General features: G+C 32.7%; 1 protein-coding gene across 5 annotated transcripts; it reads right to left on the minus strand.

Annotated features, from left to right (window-relative positions):
- Positions 1–6,556: 6,556 nt before the first annotated feature.
- Positions 6,557–14,120, minus strand: LOC114392015 (C2 and GRAM domain-containing protein At1g03370-like). Of its 5 annotated transcripts, XR_003662225.1 has the most exons (11): positions 13,201–14,119; positions 11,634–12,893; positions 10,646–10,828; positions 10,010–10,293; positions 9,779–9,895; positions 9,401–9,663; positions 8,110–8,278; positions 7,728–7,997; positions 7,345–7,578; positions 7,000–7,143; positions 6,557–6,892 (listed from the first exon to the last, which is right to left on the minus strand). XR_003662225.1 is itself a non-coding variant. In XM_028353053.1 (10 exons), the coding sequence occupies exons 1-9, from the start codon at positions 13,544–13,546 to the stop codon at positions 7,387–7,389; spliced, it is 3,057 nt and encodes a 1,018-aa protein (XP_028208854.1). In that variant the 5' UTR covers positions 13,547–14,119; the 3' UTR covers positions 6,557–7,143; positions 7,345–7,386. The 5 variants fall into 5 exon arrangements, 4 of the variants coding, with proteins under 4 accessions (XP_028208854.1, XP_028208853.1, XP_028208856.1 ...); XM_028353053.1 differs by having other exon boundaries at positions 6,557–7,143; positions 8,137–8,278; XM_028353052.1 differs by having other exon boundaries at positions 6,557–7,143.
- Between the last annotated feature and the right edge of the window lie 2,811 nt (positions 14,121–16,931).

Consider the following 16,931-nt stretch of genomic DNA (forward strand, 5'->3'; position numbering starts at 1 on the left):
TAAGATATGTTAAGAGAGTTTATCTAGTTTAATTAATGTTATTTTATATACATTGATCCGAGAATTGAGTCGGGTCAAATATGATTATTTGTCAATTATATCATATGGGGTAATATTCTTCTTCTATTAGTCCAATGGTTTATATGCATGTTGGCCAGGTGTCGTGCCCTATGCAGTTGGTTATGTCTTCCTGATGGGATTGGTCTGACTTGTGTGTTGGTTGTTTTGGAGGCCAAACACAGACAATCACTTCTCTTTATCGTCCGTGTCACCCTTTCATTTTGCTTAATCCCTCATGCGTGTACCCTTCGTCTCTAAGTTCCTGTTCATTCACTCGTGCGTCAATCGTCTTGCTAACCCTTTGGGGACCCAGATGATTCTCTGTCACTCGCAAGCAACCCCACCAATCCGTTCAATCCCTTTGCCTCAACCAAGATGTCCTAACTATTAATGATTAATAGCCTTATAAGATATAAGCTGCTAGCTAGGAAGATAAAAACAATGGGTTTGGTATATATATAGTGGTGTCAATCTTAAACACCTAGAAACAAATGTACATAAATAACTCATCATGTGTCTATATATCTACATGTATATGTAAAATAAGTTCAAAGCAATTAATTTCCTTAGTGGTCCTACCAAAATGATGCTATGACAAGGAGATGACGATGGGCATGATGAGCATCATGATCTCAATAACATGATCATGATCATAGAGATCTTTATCATCATTTTCTTTCGGGTTTCTTAATTAGATTTTTGTTTTTATTTTGAGTATCCGAACTAATCTTTAAAAAGGAGGGAAAAAAGTGAAGCCGACCATGTGTCTTTACGTGAAGATAGTCGTCTTCTGACGTACAGTCCGATCAATGCCAATACATATTGTTCATTCTGTGTGCAGAACTTTAATTGATGTGCTTTTTTGCGTCTTAACCTTGTTCGATCATCAGCCATATCTCCCCTTGCATGATGATAAAAGTTTATAAAAGGTAAACTTTCTAAATATATTTTTATTCGTGATATATTTATTGAGTCATGCTGTGGATATATATGCATTATTTTTAATTTTAAAGGGATGAAAGAAACTGCCCAACTTTTGATGTAATACGACGCAGACTTTTTTTAAGTTAATACTCAATCAACTAGCTGTCTCACATTATTCACTTTTTTTCTTGGTTAGATTTCTTAATTTATGCCCGGGAAAATCTTCCTACCCGCAGGTTTTAAATCCGTTGATTACCTTATCATGTCTTTGAGAAAGGGAAACTTGGAACTTTTTGTTACATCAATTGATGCTTTAGTAAGATATATTAAAACCGATGATCGAGGCTTAATTAATATTTTTAATGTTAATTTAATAAAACTGAAAATTATCAACGTATCACAACATGATGCATGCGTATCCATTAATTATCATAATTTGTCATATATAAATTGCCTCCTCCTCCTCACACTTTAATTTCTTAAATAAATAAATTAGTTATTTTTTTGTACGAGGAATTCAGAAGAGAGAAAGAATTATATATATATATATATATAGATATATATAGTTTTCAATCCAATTTAGATTGTGGAATTGTATCGAAGTGACTTAAAAAGAAGGCAGAAGCTATTTAAGTAGGGCAAAGGAAATGACTCGTCACCATTTTTTTTGTTGCTAGTTTAAAAGGTAGCGAGTCACTACACCTAACTTACTTTTCTTGAAGCTACTGGATGCGCCCTAGCTTACCAATACATGTTTTTTGATAAATATATTTTTAATCTCTCAACTATTTAAAGTTTTTGTTTTTAATCTCCCAACTAAATATTGATTAGTCTTCGTCCACAAATTATTTTTCCGTTTGATTTTAGTCTCTGCACCAAATTTTTCTGTTAAAATGATGATGTGGTGGTTGATTTGTGGCAATTAAATTTTTTTAGCGGTTAGATATTTACACATTAGATCCACAACTAATAAACGTGCAAATGCGTACAATTAAAATAAGTTCCAGTACATTCATTCACAAATGCAATCTTATTTTAACACAAATGGATTACGCAACATGAGTCCGCAAACCTTCATTCATATAATTGCATCCGCTTCAGAAGTTTTGAACTAGCGTAAAATCCCCAGACGATACCCTGTTACGGTAGCCTTGCTGGCGCCGCCGTCGTTGGCCTCGCCGGACATTGACGAGTGCGGAAGTATTGCACGAAGCCCTCCCAAATCTGAAATTTTAAAACGTTTTTGGAAGAGCACGAACTTGTACAGAATTTGGAGGGTTTTGGTTTCGTTCTTCGTTTTTTAAGTTTTCGTCGTGGTCCGGTGCCGGTGGCTTGAGGCTGACCCATGTCGGTAAGCGGCAATGAGGGTGGTGGAAATTATAATTTTTCAGATCTGGGTTTTGGGTCATGCAAAGAGGCACAGATCCAAGAGTATTTTTCAAACAAGTCACGCAAACATTTTCTGGCGGTTAAAAGTCCCCAGAAATGGTTCTAGACATTTTAAATATTTTTACCAAGTAATTTCTGATGATTTTTAATGTGAGAAAATAATTTACCACAAATCAATCCTCACATCATCATTTAGGGAAAGAACTTGATGTCAACAACTAAACACCAAACCGAAAAATAGTTTGCATGGGGATGGTTAACACTTAGCTGATGGACTAAAAACAAAAATCTTAAATAATTAAGTGATTAAAAACATTTTTTTATTTATCAAATTGCAGTAAATTTTGTGTCACAATATAAATACCAGCATACAGTAAAAGAAGAATAATGGTAAAGAGGCTAGCTATTATTTACACGTAAATTATTGCCTTTGATAAGGAAGCATGTGTGTTTATCGTAAGGAGGAAAATTTGTTACAAAAGTGGTTAATTAGTTATGATTATGTCTGGGTTAGTGAAGTGGGAGTTGAAAACTTGACATTTAAGAAAGCACGTATGAATGATGGTCATGCGTGGCTTTTGAGCAATATTTGGAAGACATGGTGCAAGCATGAAACATAAATTGGTCTAGACATGATGAATAATGCCAAAGACATGAGGGTGTGTATATGGGAATCCAGTACCAGTGCGTAATAAGTATGGGTTGGAAAATCCTTTAATTTGCTTGAAAATGGGCGTAGTCAATTCATACTCCATCGCATTGGACCTACTAGCTACTACCATTCCACGTCTGAGCAGTCAAGTTAAGCTCTTCCCCAAGAAATTGTTTGACTAATGGGCTTCATTGAATGCATTGGTCCTATTTGGTTCCCTAGTTCAAGAATCTTGTTGCATATCCTGCACTTACAACTTTGTCAGATATTGTGTATTATTTTACAAACAAGGACCAAATAATATTTCATATCCTACTTATTCCGTTGAGCTCCTATTTATAAAGCTAACCACGTTTTGTTCTTAATTTCAAATCACTTTTCGTGATATCCCCATGTATTTCAAGATACTGGCCGAGAAGCATATATACTAAGTGATTTCAGAGAGACAAACTAAAGTAAGGGTGCTCATCAAAGTGTCTAGCTTAGTTAAAAAGAAAAAGTATGAGTTATTGTAAATTTATAATATTTGTCTTTCATTTTTATACCGAGAAATAATAAAAATTGTCATGAAACGGTTTGGTTGTTTTTTTTATTAAAAAAAAGACATCCAAAGAACTAAAAATAAAAAATCATATGTATGTATACATATTATTTAATGTATAGAGTTTAATGTTTATGTACTATTAAAATAATTTTAAAATAATTATTTTAAAATTTAATAAATTTATCACATGAGTTATGATTATATAAAAAAAATTATATTCCATGTCTCTTTTATAAATATGTTGAGAATATTTCTCTTATATTTTACACCATTTTATTTGACAGAAATAAATCTTCTGCAAATCTACTTTAATGAAAACGTCTATAATTTATAGAGATCTAGACACAGTGTTAAATGAATTATGCTTTTAAAAAGGATAGAGGCTCAACCTTTTACGGACACTATTTGCGAAAAATATCTTTTATTTTTGGTCCAGGTAAAAAAAAGTATATAGTGTCACATCCAATAAGTATGAAAACTTAAGAATAGCTGATTATGCCTACTTTTTGGCAATTATAGTTTAAACTAATCATTATATATAAATTCTCATCGACAATGCATGCCAATTTATACAAAACCAAATTGAAATAAACACAGTACTGCATTGAGCCCGAGATGTCAATGAGCTTTGGGTGTATATATAATATATTTTCAACCATATTGTTCATTTCTACTAAGTTCTTAGATAAAAAAATATAATTAAATAAATAAAAATTACAAATAAGAAAAGCTATTAAAAGTATTTTGTTTTAGGAATGGATGATAATTATTCCATTGGTGATTATGATTTGTATGATTGTGTATTTGAATTTGCTTTTCTAAATAAATTCTTCAGCAATGAAACAGAAAATAACACAAGTGAAAACAAAATATATAGATCATGATTCTCTGCTTGTAATACATTAGATGTGGTGAAACATTTTGATGATAACCAGCCACTCCAGGCTCATATCCGACAGCTTGAAGCAAAAGTCAGATCTGAAGGCAGAGATATAGAATTGAGGAAAAAAGTTGTACAGTACCCTTTTATATAACTCACTATTAAACACCAAAATAATAATAAAAAAACACTCACCCAAATATACACAAAGTAGATCAGCAAATTTTAACTTCTCAAAATCAATTCTGCAATAGGTTACATTTATTTTAGTGAAGTGTATAATTATAACTTTTTCGTTGAATCAAAATGATTTTTGGTGTGAGACTGATCACAAAATATAATTATATATACATTTCAAAATTGACTTTACCATCCAAACAAAAGTAATTAATCTCAACTCACTTTTAAAATATCATTCTCAAACACACTCTAAGTACTCGTTTTTTAATGAAAAGACGTTAAATTCTATGTATATAATTTATTGTTAAATTGGATCTTTATGTATTAATTAAACTAACGTTGTATAATAAAAAACAAAGCTAGACTTTATGGTATTAGCAATCATACTAGCAGGTTTGGTCCAGTACAAACCATGATAAAAAAAAAATCACTTTTTTACGAAAGTTTTCACCATGATGAGATTCTAATGGATCTTGCAGGTTGCTGCAGAGGAAGCAAACACAACTTGGGGAACCAATCGGCAGATACATCTTCCAATCATGCATGGAATACTTTTCTAAATTTCCCTGAACTCGTAGTGAGTAGATATGCTATTTTTATTTGTTGTTATAGGGATGAATGTAGTAACTATCCACTATTCTTAAAATACTCTAAATTTAATCAAGGGATGATAGTAGGTTATTTCCCCTTGAAGTCCCCACGTGACTCGGTGATATTCAGTTTTAAATTTTATACATGGAGTATTTTTAATCCAATATCCAAAAGGTACTGTCCTAAAATAGCTCCTCAGCTTAATCATCATCCTACCCTATCCTATATAATCCAATTCTGTAAAAATTTCTTATACAAATGCAAACCCGTAATTAATGAGACATTCAATTATTGCTTTTGGTGAATGGCCGACCAATAGAAACTCTTTCACGGTTATGCTGTTAGTAGTTTTTGGATTCAGCTACCAAGTTAGTTTGATTGTGATCTGTGTTGATTAAGTTCATCTCCTAATAACTAACTAATATTAGTAAAAGAAATAGCTATTAACTATTGTAAATTATATAAGTATTGATCAAGTTCAACATATAATTTTTTTAGAAAAGATTACCCCTTGTTTTGCAATTCTACCCCCCTTCTTGTTTTAGTTTCGAAGTTGACTATAAGTATTTAGTTTTCTCGATATAATAGTACTACAAGATACATCCAATTCTATCAACGTAAAGCATACCATATTTTTTTTGAAAGACTTATCTTGTAATTAAGGAGACACATTTCTAAGGGGGACTACTATGGGCCCTTACAAAATTGCTCTTAATCCCTACCAAGCCAAGAATAAATATCAAAATACCTTTCCCCACACCACCAAAAATACTCTCTTCTTCCCTTTCTTCATTCCTTTTATCTTTTTCCTCTCTCTTCGTTCATTTCCTCTTTCTCTCTTTTCACTCACATAGGTCTTTACTGTTGAGGTATTTTTTTTCTCCTTTTTCATAAATATAATGGGATCATGATTTTATTGCATAACAAAATTTGTTACACAATGAAAATGTGATTCCATTGTACGCTGTATAATAGAAACATACTTTTATTATACATGTTGTATTTGCACCTTCCCCTTTAGTTGTGCACTTTTTCCACAAATTCAAATGCACAATGGAATATGATTCCGCTGCACTAGTAGAGATGCAAAACAAATACAATGAAATCACGATTCCATTGTATATTACACAACAGAATTGTGATTTCATTGTACAATGTTTTTCGCACATCCTCTCCTCTAGTATAATAGAATTGTAATTTTATTGTGCATTTTGGGAAGGATAATTTTGGAATTTTTAAACGGTGGTAGGGGTCAATAGCAACTCCCATTTCTAAGCTGATAGGTGCAATTCACCCAAGTGGTAGGCCTATCTCATATTGTGCTTTTAAAAAACAGTTTACGAGGAAATGTGATATATATACTTTATGAAGTAATCAGGCCCCAAAATTGTTTACAACAATCAAAACTTCTTCTCTTACAATGACTGAGTTAACATTTTTGTCAACCATACCTTGGAAGCAAAGACAACAGTAGCCATGACACATGATACAGGATCTTGTTAGTTAATCGTTAAGAAGATGCCAACTTATCAGCTGAAGAGTGGCAATATACAACAAACCCAAATTTGGACTGCTAGTAGCAACTGCTGATGCAATCTGAGTATCTTCCGCACAGTCTAATCAATCATTTACAACTGAACGATCAGTAATATCTCTCTCTCCAATCAGTAATCTGGTTTGAAGAACAAAATTTGCTAGCAAATCAGCATCATAGCTAAACCAGTTTCAGCATCATTTACCAGTGATTTTATCACCATTGAAAAGAAAAGTAAAATCTACCAGTCAGATCCAGAGTTCACACTTAGATTACATCACTAGCAGGCCTGCTCCACTGATATTTAGCACAATCACATGGACTTTACTCAGAGGCCATCGTATTCCAGTCCGAGCTGAAGAATGGGGATAATATTTGTTCTGAAAGAACTGTGTAGTATTGAATTTTAGTTTACTGATCGGTGGAATACTAGGTAATCCCAAATTTTCTTGAATGATATTCAAGAAAAAAAGTATTCTAAAAAACACTAAGAATTTGAGAAACTTTTTTACTTAGATGAAATGTTAAAGGAATGCTCGAAAACACATGCAAAATCTATATTGTAATAGTGTTGTGAGAATATCAGATACCTTCCCAAATTGAACGAGGTCATATTCAGTATGATTCATTCTTTATTTAGACAAAAACTCCTTCTCAACCAGACTGAATGTCAGCTTCAAACGTTCTTGCAGATTTTTTAGTATGTTCTTTGTAATCCTTTTCTGATGTTTCGTACATTTCAGCCATTCAGTTCCGAACAATACCTGTACTTTACAACTATTTGCCTTTGGGGACAAATCCTCAATTAGATAGTGAAGGTGCAGCTGTAGAACATTGTTAGAAGACACACAAGTTAATGGTACAGAAGACAAACACTAACAGTAAGATGACAAAAATGGGAAAGCATAAAAAATAAAGATATAACAAATAGACCATAGAAAACCTAGGAACAAGCTAAATTTGACTTGCTTACATTGAAAAAGTCACCAAGGGGAACTCCATGGAAGTTCTTAACCTCTTTCAACAGCCAACCCTTTCCTTCCAAAAGAGATCTTTGCTGGGTGCTCGTTACTTCAACTCTATAACGTGAAATTCGCTTCTCAAATTTGTAATATATTGCCCTCTCATATACATCACTGTTCTCAGACACCCAAGGGGTATAAGAATAATTAACACAACCAGATTTTTCCATGAACATACGATCCAACTCACCCCCACTAAATAGCTCCATAAAAAAACTGGCCTAAATTAATTAAAAGATAAAAAAAACTATAATCAAACACAAGCATCAGTCTGGTTGAACAAAAAAATTGAATAAGGAACCATTAATTTTCTGAGAGGGAGAGAGAGATTACAGGAACTGAAAGGGCACAAGAATGAACCTCAGACATGCTGACATCACCAAGGCCAATGAACGACCCACTCTCCTCGCTTCTAAGGCTTTTAGTTTCAGAGTCTTCTTCAACTAACTTGACCTTTTGCTCGGGACTCAAGGATCTGGCCTTCCAGAGAGCCATGATAGTCCTATATCAGCACCAGAATAGTTTTAGACTTGTAAAATAGGATATCTTTTATAATGTAGTTTGTCACCATTAATTTCACAGCTAATTTGTGGAAGCATCTTATGACAACTTGGATGACCAAGCCTCCAAAAACAAAGGCATTTTTTTAGGTGGTCAAAACATTTCACACAAAATCTAGTTGGAAGAGTAGTGGCAGTTGAAAAACAACTACATTAGTTTAAAAAAATGACAAACAAACATGATTGAAGAAAACATTGTCAGATACTCATACTCATAACAAAGCATTACACAAACAATTGCAAAACCAAAGCTTGATAAACATGAAACAAAAAATCATAAATTAGCATAGTTTTTCTTCTTCGTCCATTAGTAAGTAACTTGATATTGTATGACTGGGTAATGAAACAAAAAATCATAAATTAGCATAGTTTTTCTACATTAGTTTTTTAAACACATAAGCACATTAAGCAAATCACTTTCACATTTTATTTTCTAGTTCCACAAAATTACAATTGGATATCAATTTAGTTACCAACTAATCTATGAAGTAAAAAACTTTTGTGTTCCTCCAGTACATATAATTTACAACAAAGGAAAATATAAATGAAAGCTAGCAGTTTTCTTTAGAACACCAAGATAGGAATTGATCAAAAGAGTTGCAATTATGAATTGTCAATACTGGCATCTTTAACATAAATTCACAATCAAAACTGTTGAATTTAGAGGGGGAGAGAAGGAGACAAATAGAACAAAATGTTTTAGAGAATTCAGAATGAGAATGCTTTCTTATTCAAGAGAACATGAAATCCATCTAGGTTAATATTAATTCAGCCCAACTTCATAAATACTAATTCCCACGAACACTAAATGCATCTTATCATGTGATACATATACTATTACCTAGTGCATTGACTCTTATAATTTCCAGCAGAAACAGCCTCACCGATTAAATTCAAAATGATGCTGGTGAAGTAATAGACCTAAAAATTACTAAGGTAAAGAAAAATACGTAAAACAGACCAGAAAAATAAAATACAAAGAAGTTACGGTGGTGTTGCAGATATGCAAATAAGCATATAGAAGAAGCAAGCCTGTAAGATAACATAAAATGTCCCCAGTGTACCTGTTTGCAACATTGAAAGACACAAAGGACTGGAAACGGAATTTCAGTCTGCCTTCCTCATCTTGAGTTTTTGCACCATGCCTTGCATCCACACCTCTTCCTGGCCAAAGAGTTATGACAATTATCGGACTGCCCATCGATGAAAATGTAGGTGGAATGATTTGGACGTCCTCAATGTCCTCCCAAAGGAAAAAGAATTTTGTCTTATGTCCAAACAAATTTGCATGAAATCCAATTATTCTTGCTGAAACAAATAGGCGGCCCTACCAAGAACAATTGGCAGCAACTTAATGAGATAATACAAAAGAAACATGAGCCAGTTAAAATCAAAATAGAACTTGACCGTGGCTTTAAAACCACATCACAGACCAACCACACCTGCAGGGGCATTTTTCTTTTCAAATGACAGGTGAAGTCATTGATGAGAAATTCCTCAGGTGGAAGCCCAAAGAGTTTCTGAAAGGCTGAATTTGTTTGAGGAGACCGCAAATTAATCTACAATTTTGTAAATAGAAAAAGAAAAAGAAGGCAAAAAAGGGTGATAAAACAGAAGTAGAAAAAAAAATTAAACATAAAAACAAATGCCTGACAACATAGATGGATCCTTACCTTCGTCCCCACCTCTTTCTCCATTTTACTTATGTAGTGTTTTACAACATCCCCACCTCTAGTGTTGTTCAAGAAAATTTTCAAGTGCAACTTAGAATGACATGCCAAAGCCAACTTTCCTTCAAGAGAAACCCATATATCAGCAAGATCTGAGATGTTTGTTTTAAGGAAATTGATTTCAACATGTCCGAGAGATGCAGCTCCATCACAGGGTCCATCAAAATCATAAACTTCCACATCCAGCACAGAAGGAGGGTCATCCATCGCATCAAATTCAAATATTTCTGTAAAGAGAGACAATTTTCTCAACAGAAAATACTTTATCATAGTTGGCCTGTTTGTTTAAGCTCATTTTTTAAACAAAGCAACTTTTTTTAATAAAAAAAAATTCAATTTTCTACTTTTTGATGTGTTTGTCTAGACTGCTTTCTTAAAATAGGCAGTTTTCTGCTTTTTTTTAAAGAAGCAAATCCTTTCTAATTCTTAAAAATACGATTTTTAAAAAAACGCTTTTCTTAAGTTTAAACAAACTGGCTCACAATAGTCCAGATCACATGTAGGGGAAAATTAGACTTGTGTGTTAGATCACTGGAGGTTCAGATTAATGATAAACTATCGGATTTCAACTATATTCACCATTCCATAAAGCATCAGATTTCTTGAACTTAATTGAGCTGGTTCTTGTTTTCCCATTGCAACTAAACACCACATATGGATCACAGAATGCACTAGAATCAACAGTAGCTAAATTGCTTCCTTCAATTAAGGCCACAGTTAGCATCCATCCTTCTCCTTGTGCCTTAATTCCATGATCACTACCTAATATTGGAGTACCCCAAAAAAGTTATATCAGCAAAGGCATATATAGACACTAAATAAAGTAAAGGGCCAAATAATTAAGAAACACAACAGAAAAAATTCATGGCTTCCCCACAAAAAAAGAAACAACAGGTCGGGTGATAAAAAAAAAGAAGCAAAATCAATTAATTCAAATAAAATGTAACTGAATGAAAATTTCCAGGTCCCCAACCTTAGCATTTGTCAGGCTCATATTGCGTTCTTTATACAAAGAAAAGGATATAAGTTTAACAATAAAAACAGGAATTACATTAACTCGCATACCCTGTTACTACTTGCAAACTGATGTACACAAGCTTTCTCAATCAGAAGTACAAGGCTTTATCTAATTCAGTTTTGTACGTTTCAATTATTTATTTGGACAGAGTGTAAATGTGGCTATTTAACAAGTGATTTTTTGCTTCCCATCTTTTATTGGAAAGAGTAAAAGTTTCCTAATGCATTTTAGTTCATGGTTTTTTTCAAAAGGCATTCCTTGACAGACTCACACACATAGGATATCGAAATTTCTTTAGAGCTAACTAAATATTACTCCTTGCTGCAATTTGACTTGCCTTTTTTCTTTCTTTCTGTTTTTCTTAGGAGGTTCTGTTGTTCCCCAACTTATTTTGTTTATCTATCTTAAGGAATTATTCTTTGACCAGTAGAAAAAGACAAGAATTTTCATTTGATCTGAGATATACACCCCAGTCAGATGAGTGCTAAAAATTAAGCAAATTCTGAAATTAAAGGATCATTAAAAAAATAAAGGCAACTAAGGGATTACCCTTTCGTGCTCTGGCTCTGGCCTGCATGAAGCGTGAGATTAAACCCAACACTCTTTCACCTTGAAGAACCAAGGCAATACACACAACAAATTCACCAATAGAATCTGGTAAGTCAAACCAAACAAACTCAAGCCCTTGAATTGTGCCAGGTGCTGCCAGCCAAATATGGACAAGCACGTATGATACCATTAAGAATGTTGTGAAGACTGTAAAGTTAGCTAAATACTGCCCTGCCAGCTTCAAGATTGACTGGGGCTCTGGCCGTAATGTTGCCAAAGCTTGTTCCTTACTAGAACCAAGATCCTTTGAGACAACTGCCTTTACAGTCTGACATAACAAACTGGCATACTGATCAAAGCTGTCCTTCATACCTTGCCGAGCTCCACTTTCTATCATTCCTTTCATCATGGTGCTCTGTAAAAAGTTCATTTGCCAAGATATCACCAGACGCGAACACTGTTCCCCTGATGGCAACTCTGGTCCAGGTGTGATCACATAAAGTACTTCTACCCTAAAGGTGCTGCCATACATAACATCTGGGGTGCTGACACTGGCCAAAACAGCAAATTTCTTCCCATCAGCTTTTAAATATGTCTGGTCCTCATAGGCTTTGACAGCCTTAATTAATTTAGTGGCAGCCTTGATGTAAGTAAGTGATCTTTTCAATGTCTCCCCGCCATTCTCTAACTTCCAAGGACAAATTTGCAGTTCTGTAATACCCTGTTCATCAGATAATGACTTGGGAAAATTAGAATCAGGTGAAAATAGTAATACATTCAAGTCTTCTGGTGCAACAATATATAATTGATCAATAAGCACTCCTCCCAATAAATTGTTAGGAATTTCACTTCCTTGATCTGCAGACTGTATTTCTTTCATAGTTTCTTCGAAAGTCTCATTAGACGACTGATCTTCCTCAATCTTGATCTCACCAACTACAGCTTTGTTTGTTACAGATTGGTCTAAGTCAATACTTCTGCTGAGTGACATTGAAGACACATCAGAACCTTTATTAAAAATTTGAGCAATTCGGTCAGTAAATGATTTTTGTTGTGTACAAGATTTCTCCTCCTTAGAACTGCAAGATGTAGTTTCTTCCCTTACAGGAGAAAACAAGTTTGAAAAGCCAGTGGAAGACATTGAAGGAGAAGTGGTAACTGCATCAGGACATTTTCTTGGAGGTAATAACTGTTCACCAATGTCATTTAACTCCCCAGAGGAATTATTTTGGTAAATGAATATACTCAAATGAATCTCACCTGTCCAGAAAAGGAAAGCAATTGTCACATTTTAAGTTCAATAGCATGATCCTCACATGAGCACAATATTTTCTAAAAGAATTTGATGCAGATGGTCCTTCAAACTGGACAAAATGACATTTATATTTCGTGATCAATCGTCTACATTAGCATGAAAGCAATATAAAAAAAACATGAATTTAACATAATAAAATAAACAACCTAGCAAACTGAGAGGAGGAGGGAGATGTAAAAATAAATAAATAAAAAAAATGCCCAAAACAATTGGATAACTTTGTGGAGAGTTCAGTTGAGAAGTACAATATACCACATTGCTTGTTCTTGCACTTCTTGTTTTTGGATTTCAAAAAATACCAAGCAGTGCCAAGGGATTTAATTTCCTCTTCAAAAACAAGTGAAATAGGCACCTTAAGCCTTCCCACATAGTCATAATTAAAGAACTTATCTTCATCCATCACAGAGATAACAAGTGAATCTTTAAGATCGTCAACCCAAAAAGCAAATTGTTCATCCCACGTTGGATTCAAACTTTTAACCACTTTGGTCTTGAACTTTTGTTTTCCCAACTGTACCCGCACGTACAAATCACTTAACCCATTGGAATCCGACGTTGCCAAGTTTTTTGCCTCAATCACACGAACCACGAGCTTCATTTTTTAATTATAGCAAAAAAAAGTCAACTTTTTCTTCAGCACAGCGCAACCCAGAAAGATCTTTCAAAAGGGCAATGTAGTGCATGCAGAAGGAGAAGATTATCTAGGGTCAAACAAAAAAGGAACAATTGGATTTGCAAAACCCAGAGGAAAAATTAACCAAAAAAATCTGACAGAAGCATGTACAAATAATAGTGATTCTGCAGAAAAATAAAAAGAAAAGAGAAATTCAGAGTTCAATTCATTTTTATGTTACAAATTCATCGCTGACGGTTTGGAAAAGTGCAGAAAATTTGGGCCATCACCCGTCAGCATGGCAAGGGAAAAAAAATAAGTGGGAAAAAAAGCGGTGAATTTTAAGAGTGGGTGACAGGGGACACAAACCCCAAAAAGACACAAAATCAATTGAAGGGTCGGAAATAAAGAAAGAATATTGATTAATGGAAATTTTGAATATCAAAATTAGAGAAGGAGGGAGAGGCGGAATCGTGGGTTGAAGTTGAAGCATTAATAACAGACTCTCTCTCCCTATCCCTTTGCCTTTTCTGTGTTTTTCTTTCTTTCCCATTTTGCTATTTGACCTTGCAATCATCAAATCTACTATGTTAATGTTACGCCATGCTATATATTTTATTATTAAAGAAATCCTACGAAAGTTGCATACTCAGAGTGGTCAACAATATATTTTATTAATAGATGTCAATATGTCATGGTTATGAAATTGAGAGTGGGTCTTGTTTTATTTTACCCAATGGCTATGCCAGCTCACCTTTCTGACATATCCTCTTGCTTGGGAACGACACTTACTAAGGAATACTTTGTTTTGTGCACAAGCATAAAATAGACGTTACATGTAATAAAAAACTTAAGAATTTAACTTGTCTAAAAAATAGAATTTAACTAAATTTTACTAAGAGTGTGATTGGTTCAATTTTATTTTTTTTAGCTTGTGTTTTCTTTAATTTCCTGTTTGAAATGTGAGAAAGGGATAGGAAGAAATGCACTACAAGATATCAAAATTCTTTTTTTTTCCTTTTTTTTGGTTTCTTAAAAAATGGGGAGAAAAAAATTAAAAAATGTTGGGTCTTATATATTTAGGTTATTTTCTCAAAATGGAAAAAAAGAGACGGTTAATATTTTTTTTGGTTAAATTATAATTTTCAATCTTTAATATATAATCCTTCTATTATTGTTAGTTAATCATGACATCACATTTTTATGCTAAGGCCAATTAAACTAAGTTTAATGATGTATCAAAGTGATTTATAATTTATAAAATAAGTTTAATGTTAATACAATGTAAAAATTAGACTAGAATCCAAATTCATTTCTTTCTCCTTCGTCCCATAAGCCACTAAATCATTTTACTTATTTAACATGTATTATAAACAATAAATTTATTCACTAAATATAAAAATATTTAATAAATAACACTTATAATTTAATATATTTTTTCGTACAATCATTTTTGTCTTTCATGTCCATTTGCCCTGTTTTTTTCTCATTTCTTTACCACGTCACTTTAATATAATTTATTTTAATATTTATGCTATAAATTTATAGCATTATAATGTTATAGTATTTACATTATAAATTATAGATTATATCATTTATATATATTTATAGTTATAAATTTATATTTTTAATTATAATATTATAAATTTATAACATAAATATTATAATTATAATATTATAAATAAATATTATAAATTATCTCACTTTTAATAATAAAAAATTACAGTACACCTATTTTCTAAAAAAAAAACTGAATTGTGCAAGTATATAATGCACTGAAGAATACTACAAATTGTAGACACCATAAATAATTTAATGCAAAAATTAATGACAGCATAGAATTAATTATTCGAGCAGTGTTCATTAGTTTCAAATAAAACTGATTATAATGATCTGTTCTAAAAACCAGCTTTGTTAAAGATGCCATTCACGTAAAGAAAGTATTTTGACAATTTAATTTTGGAAAATTGTGATCTAAGTTGTGTTTAAATAAGTTTTTAAAAAATACCATACACCAGAAAAAAAAATCATTAAATAAATTACGTTCAACAATTTATAATTAATTTTATCAAAATTTTATTAAACTCTAAAAGAATCGAATTTTAAGTCCTTCCAAAGAGCATTCATTTAAATAAATAAATAAATAATGTCCCAAACAAAGCCTTGAGTTCATATTGGAATAAGACAACAATTAGAGACAACTCCTTATTGAGTTAATAGAAAATTGAGTAAATTATAGCATCACTTCGTGAGATTTTGCCAGATTGCACAAAATATTCTTGCATTTCTAACATTTACAATAACTTTTTTATATATAGAAGAACATGGTATAATGTTTTTAAACAATAAGAGTACATAAAAGGTAACAAATTGAGGAGGTTAATGAAGACATGGAAAAAATATGGAAAGTTTGTGCAATCTCACAAACCTTCAAGTGTGTGTAAATCTAATTGATGCCGAATACTCTATACATATTTCAGGAGGCTAGCTTAAGTTGCTTAACTAAAAAGATTCCGCATACAGCAAGTTAAATAATACGGAAAAGGGTAAAGTTGGAAAAAAGAAGATATTACAATAAAGCAAATTAGTAATGAGCAGGGATTTTATTAAAATCAACAAGGCAGATATATAAAGTAATGATATGAAAGTATACACCAAATCATCCAAAGTTAATCAACAATATAATAGATAACTTAATACAGCCGTGAGGAAACCAGACTATACTTGACCAGTGCAGTCAAAGGCACCGAAAGGGGTGTGCCTATGGCGTTGAAACAGGACACCAAAAAAGGATCAGCACAGCACATCTTGGCACCTTAGGAACACCTTTCTAGTTCAAGTTGAGGTTCGGCTTTAGCACCTTAGTAATGCCAGTTAAGAAAAAAATTCTTAAAGCCTAACCAGCTATTAATCTGCCGTGCTAAAGGAGTCAACAATCAAACTTTAAAAGAATAACGAATTGTTTTGTTTTGTTAATTGAATATCTTTTATTATTACGAATTGTTTGCTTGAGTAGATTTATATGGAAGATCAGTGCAAAGTAGTAAAATAGTTTACTGGTTTCTTTAATAATGTTAATGTCTTTCCTTAGTAAGGCAACTGTTTTTTGGCGCCTTTGACTAAAACTTCCTGACCCTGGCAGTTCTCTATCTTAAACTTGAGTAAAAATGCATTGTGCTTTAAGCAAAAAAGATACTGCATGCCGAGATTATTGTTGTCCAATTTAGCTTAATAATCTAAATTCCAAGATTTTATACATCATGATTCTATGATTACATCTCTGATCATGCAATCATTGTATTCCAATTCCTAACTAACAAACTAGCATAGCATCTGCAGCCATCAATACTATCATCATACAGATGCAGTA

This window comes from Glycine soja, chromosome 17, assembly GCF_004193775.1.
Source record: "Glycine soja cultivar W05 chromosome 17, ASM419377v2, whole genome shotgun sequence".
In the NCBI taxonomy this organism is placed as follows: Eukaryota; Viridiplantae; Streptophyta; class Magnoliopsida; order Fabales; family Fabaceae; genus Glycine; species Glycine soja.

Coding starts and splice junctions, on each gene's coding strand:
- LOC114392015 (XM_028353052.1), bottom strand. CDS start 13,546: ATGAAGCTCGTGGTTCGTGTGATTGAGGCAAAAAACTTGGCAACGTCG. Junction 10,829..11,633: donor CAGAGCCAGAGCACGAAAGG/GTAATCCCTTAG, acceptor CTCCAATATTAG/GTAGTGATCATGGAATTAAG. Junction 8,279..9,400: donor TCTTTCAATGTTGCAAACAG/GTACACTGGGGA, acceptor GTGCTGATATAG/GACTATCATGGCTCTCTGGA.